Below are 6,283 nucleotides of genomic sequence, written 5' to 3' on the forward strand. Positions count from 1 at the left end.
AATAAAATCTAAATTTCTTATAGTAGCTTAATTTGGTTCTTTAATCTCGTACATTATAATATTTTGACCTATTTTTGAAGGTAAATATTTTGTACAAAGTTATAGAAGGATGGAAATATTCTCGTATCGAAGGGAAAAAATTTTAAGTTTGTACGAGGATTATATTCGTATTGTTGGTATTCCTATATGTACGGGAGATTGAAAAACATGTCTGTCTATAAATATGTCAGTTATGTAATTCAAATATAGATAAATAAATAGTTGCATTACACTTTCATAAACATGGACTATACATGGGTAATATATTCGTATTCTATTGATTAAATAAATAAATTACCTTTCGTTCGCCCTGAACTAGACGGTAGTGATAGTACAAAAAATATGATGTACAAAAGAGGTAGGAAGATCGTAAATAATTATAATAATGATTTTTAAAAATTATCAACTTTAATTGATTAATACTTATTTATTTGTTTTCCGTTTTCTATGAATCATTTGAGAGTTTCAAATGCGAGCCAAATTGTACCGTTTGTAACGACACAATTCAGATTTCCATAAAAGATTAAGTAGCTCTGAATACAAATAATGAAAAGAAATAATTAGAGTATGCATTTTTTATTTATTATTTTATTTTATACGAATTATGTTTTAATACATGTAAATGAGCTTTAAGGTGACCTCTCTACATAGTGGCGTGTGGAGGCATTAAAGTTGTTAATACACTGATGCTGAGACAGCGCAATCTATTTCTGCTTCACCTTTATACCTGTTAGGCAAAAAAATACATTAATTTAATTAGACGAAAAATGTACTGATTTAATAATGTAAAACCTGTAAACTTTAAGTCGGTGCATTAAAGTTTCTGTAAAAAATAGTTTTGAAGTGATCATTAACCTAATTTAACTAATTCAAATTTCTGAACGACCTAAAATTACTGAACTATGCAGAAATACTATATTCCATTTCATGCAGTATAGAATATATAATATTTGCTGTGAATATGAAAACAACGTCATATTTAGGACTGTTTTTTTTTATTTTAATTATTTAATATCTATGTATAATGTTTTCTTACATAGCACACTGAACTTTTAATTTTAAAAGACTAGAAATTATTTTTTTGCGAAAATATGAATAGGAATGAAAAAATAAATGTTGCTATTTTTTTTGTAAAAAATGGCAGCCTTTATGTCGTAAGCTTTTCATTTCTTTTCTACTAATGAAAAGTTTTTATTACCCATTAATTGATGATCTATAATGTTCTTTGAAGTGATCCAAATGGTTGTCATAGTTTTTAAAGAAAATAAATAGATAACAAATAGTCTGAGTCATGATCATCATATTATAGTGAGTACTACGTGGTTTTCTCAACTAGAATTTTCCTATTTGAATAGTAAGAATTCGTTCAAACTCGACTATAATATTAAATTACTTCACTATATGTCCATATCTCTTCCAGGTGGTGTATATATGTGATCCAGTATTTATGCAAATGTTGAACGGATCGACGGAGTACAATATCAATAATACTGCTGTATCATCAGGACATAAAGACAAAATGAGCGCCGGGAGTGCTAGTGTAGAACGGGAGCTGGCGAGCACGCGGCGCTTGCTGTGGGGTGAACACGTTAAAGAAGATGTGTTTCGTCGGTGGGCTCAAGGCTTTCAGTTTAGCCCCGACGAGCCTAGCGCGCTCATCCAGCAGGAGGGTGGACCCTGTGCCGCTATCGCTCCGGTGCAAGGCTTCCTTCTTAAAATTCTTCTGTCTGAAACACCAGGACACAGTTTTCAGGACTTGACCTCAGAGAAGTGTAACTCTCTGCTTGTTAGGGCTGTGTGTACAATATTAAGCCAGTGTCTAGCACCTAAGTACAATGTGGCTGTGCATAGGAAGAGTGATGCGGACGCAGAGACCAGCACGGGCCATACAGTCAGTGCGGAGGAACAATCTTGTGAAACAATTGAACATTTTCATCGTAGGATCGAGGTGCATCCGTTTCAGACATTGTCTGAAGTGGAAGCATTCTACACAAGGAACATTCGTGTTTTGAAAGACAAATATGGTGTTCTGTTACTTTTGTACAGTGTCATTCTGAGCAAGGGTGTAGCGACAGTGGAAACCGAGTTGGCAGAACTCTCAGACCCATTGATACACTCCACGTACGGCTATGGATCTCAGGGCCTCATCAATTTGATGCTCACTGGTCGAGCTGTGGCACACGTTTGGGATCACGACCAGGTGGTCGGAGGGCTGCGGCTTCGAGGTATAGAAAAACAAAATGACATTGGTTTCCTTACAATAATGGAGCACATGCAATATTGTACAGTAGGTTCCTTCTACAAGAATCCAAAACACCCAGTGTGGGTGTTAGCTTCAGAGACACACCTTACTGTACTCTTCTCACTAGAACGGAGACTAGCCGCCCCAGAGACTGCAGGGGAATCAGCTGAACGTATATTTAGATCATTTGATCCTGAAGGGAATAATTTTATTCCATCTGCTGCACTGCAGGATGTGCTGTGTGCAGCGGATCTCGTCAGCGAGCCTGAATATGTAGAATTAATGAGGAGAAAACTGGACTCTGAAAACTTGGGCATCATCCTTTTGAGTGCATTCATGGATGAATTTTACCCGGGATGCGAACGAGGTGCTCCAGACACCTTCACCCTCCACCACTACAACGGGCTGTCGCGCAGCAACCCCGCGGGGCGGGTGACGTACCGCACCGGCCGCGCAGCACTACTAGAGTGTCCCATGCGAGCTGCCAGTGCAGATCCCATGCTCACGTGTTTGCAAACCAAATGGCCAAGTATCGATGTGGTCTGGGACGATGGACAGTCCCCGTCTCTCAATTAGCGAAGCTCAACCCTTTGTTGATGACCTTATACTCGGAACTTGTACTGTGACTGTGAGAGGAAACATTAAAATGTACTTTAAAATATGTCACCGAAAATTCCATTACTTTATTGTATTAACTTATGTAAAAAATTGTATCAAATGTCGAGGCTCCGTTGGCCAACACACTGTTTGGGCAGCTATTTTGCATACAATTGGGAATGCCTGCCATGAAAAGTATATTTTATATATTACTTTATGTATATGTCTAGTATTCAATGGTTACAAGCTGCCGTCAAAGGTGATCTGACAAATTGAGAATTAATGCTCAGTTAATGATTTCTGAATTTGAGTTAAAATGTTGATTTATAAATTTATGTTAATTATCATAAGAGGCAGTATGTTCAGTTTTTCCCAGTCAATTGCTAACCTAGGCACAACTGTTAGAAGTACACCATATAATTTCAATCTATTTATGAGTATTTGCTACACTTAGAATTATTAATTGCACATCCAGTCACATGTGACATCCAATATATTATACTTGCTGTGTTCTCATAACTTAATGTTCCATTGCTGTGTGTAATATTATGGAATCCTTCACAATATGTAGATTATTCAATAAGTGAATGTACTATTATTGTATTTAAATGTTTCAAACACATTCAAATACAATAACATACAATATGTATGCAATATATAATAGAATAACGAGCAATATTGTATTGTACCTCAAAACAACGCTGCCAAGTATCTGTTGTAAATATGTCTGTTTTTGTACTTATGTAGTACTTTAAGTAAATAATCTGGGCTGTAGGTACTTTATTTAACATTGTCACTTGTGTACATAAATATTTTGTAAATTGTGCGCCCGCGCCGTCGTGGACACCCTGGGAGCAATATGTGTTACATAAATGACATTCATAATAATGGGTATGTAAAGAGCTGTAAATACCTATTTTTAGAAAATAAATATTAGCTCTAAAATATTCCAGTTGTTATTTTCAAGGCCATGTAAGTTTGGACAATATATCAGCTCAGAGAGAATTTGTCACTGAAAATAGCGTGTTAGTGTAAGTGAGCCTACGTTATGTATAACATGTCTGGTATTTGGATATATTTGAATCCAATTTGTGTAAAATAGCTGTGCACACTGGTGTCGCAACATGGAAAGTATAATTATTAATACAAGATATTTCAGTTAGTCATAACATACATACATAGTGTAAACATGCTTTTTTTAACTACAAAACTGAGTTTTATTTTGTATGACTTTGGTATAAAAAAATTATACGCTACTTAATATGCTGTTTATTTATATCGTTAGGCTAAGATTCTTGAATAAAATATTATTGCGATTATAAATTGAGATGTAAGCTATCCTATCTTTCAAGTTGGATCAAATTTGCTATCGGTTACATCGCGGACAAACAACGTGACCCGTTATCTATACATATAAATAAAATTGGAGTGTATGTTTGTAATATTGAAATAACAGTTTTTTACTACATGCATATTGAATATAAATATGGTACATACACCAAAATAACATTTATTACTATTTTTGCCTGACTGTTTGTTCCGGCTAATCTCTGGCTGGACCGATTTTTTTGGCAGGCAGCTCATGTAATAAGGAGTAACATAGGGTACTTTTATTTTAGAAAAATAAATTTATATCCACACGGACAAAGTCGCAGGTACAGCTATTGTTTAAATATAGTGATATAGACGTCCTCGGTTGACTAGTGGTTTAGCAGTGAATTTAGCACTACCTTACTCGGATTCGTCGCCCTGTACAGACATTTGTATTTATAAGTATGGTTATTTATATTGGTCCGGGTTTTTTTTATGGATGATACTGGAATGATGCACCCCCCTGCACTAACGGTCTACGCTGGCGGGGCACCAGTGGAGGATGATAAGATTTTAAGGAATTGGTCACGATTATGATGGTGTCCAGAAGGATCCGCGTGGAGGTCAACCTGACATGGTACACGGCTAGTAATGGAGTTATGAGTCCACATTACTAACAATTCCTTTCCCCCCTATTGGCCTGGTTTTTTTTATGGATGATAATGGAATGTTGCACCCGCCTGCGCTAACGGTTTACCCTCGCGGGGCACCAGTGGAGAATGATAAGATGAGCATGAGGTCAGGTCAGTTAGCTCATCGTGACTTTATTTACCTGGAATTTATCACGATGGTGTCCAGGAATATACGCATGGAGGTCAACCTGACATGGTACACTGCTAGTAATGAGGTCGAGAGTCCACATTGCTAACGATCCCCTTTGGTATGGGTTTTTTTTTTTTGTGGATCATAATGGAATGGTGCACCCGCCTGCGCTAACGGTTTACGCTGGCGGGGCACCAGTGGAGGATGAAAGGATGAGCATGAGGTCAGGTCAGTTAGCCCATCGTGACAAATTCACCAGGAATTTAACACGATGGTTTCCAGGGGGAACCGCGTGGAGGTCGACCTGACATGGTACATTGCTTGCAATGGGGGTTATCAATCCACATTAACAATCCCCTTCGCCCCTTCTTTGGTATGGGTTTTGCCTATGTATATTATGTATGTGTTCACAAAATAAAATATTTTTAAGTACTCATACACATAACAATAGTTCTGCTTAGCTTGGGACTGGACGACGCTGAGTGGATTGTCTTAGAATGTTATTATAATTAAGCGATTTTAACACTTGTCCTTGTCCGCCTGGCAGTCCCTAGCTTAGCAGAGTTTATAAATACAAACATACATTCTGTTCATAATTATATAATTAACTTGCTGTGGTGTGGTTTCATCCTTGTGAAATTTATAGCCTATATGTTATTCTAATGTATAAGCTATATTACTGAAAGTTTCATCAAAAGCTGTTCAGTAGTTTTTGCGTGAAACATCCATCAATACTCACAAACTTTTACGTTTATAATATTAATAAGATATACATAGAAAACATCCAAATTGATAAAAACAATCGATCAAATATTTGTACGGTGCGAGGAATCGAATCCACGATAATCGAAAGTAAAACGTACGTATATATAAACGTTTAAAAAAAAATATCTTAATGGTAAAAAATTAAAATCTGTTGCTAGGTTTTAAAGAACTAAGCTGACAAACAGACAGATAAATGCGACTGTCTTTATCCCCCGTCCAATTCAAACGGGGGTCGAAATTATGACGGCCTGACGAGGTTCGAACACCTCGCGGTGCCCTCAGACTAAAGTCGTATCCGTCAGGCGGGAGTTGGCCTTCAGCCGCTCCATAAGTCCTTCCTTGGTTTGGAATGCCATCTGCACTCGCCCCCTAACATCCGGTGAAGCTGTAAAGGCCAGCTGCGGTCAACAGCATTAGAGTGGTCCGAAAAAAAAAAATATTATAAAAATTTTACTACGATGGACTCCCCGTCTAATTCAAACGGAGATCGATATTACAACGGCCTGA

At 37.1% G+C, this 6,283-nt stretch overlaps 1 protein-coding gene across 1 annotated transcript; it reads left to right on the forward strand.

Annotated features, from left to right (window-relative positions):
- The first annotated feature begins 1,180 nt into the window (after window positions 1–1,180).
- On the forward strand, window positions 1,181–4,122 carry LOC131848750 (ubiquitin carboxyl-terminal hydrolase MINDY-3 homolog). The gene is made up of 2 exons (XM_059198684.1): window positions 1,181–1,347; window positions 1,460–4,122. The coding sequence occupies exon 2, from the start codon at window positions 1,487–1,489 to the stop codon at window positions 2,855–2,857; it is 1,371 nt and encodes a 456-aa protein (XP_059054667.1). The 5' UTR covers window positions 1,181–1,347; window positions 1,460–1,486; the 3' UTR covers window positions 2,858–4,122.
- The last annotated feature ends 2,161 nt before the right edge of the window (window positions 4,123–6,283 follow it).

The sequence above is a fragment of the Achroia grisella genome, unplaced genomic scaffold (genome assembly GCF_030625045.1).
Source record: "Achroia grisella isolate CSIRO2021 unplaced genomic scaffold, CSIRO_AGI_Agris_v1 utg5850, whole genome shotgun sequence".
Taxonomy (NCBI): Eukaryota; Metazoa; Arthropoda; class Insecta; order Lepidoptera; family Pyralidae; genus Achroia; species Achroia grisella.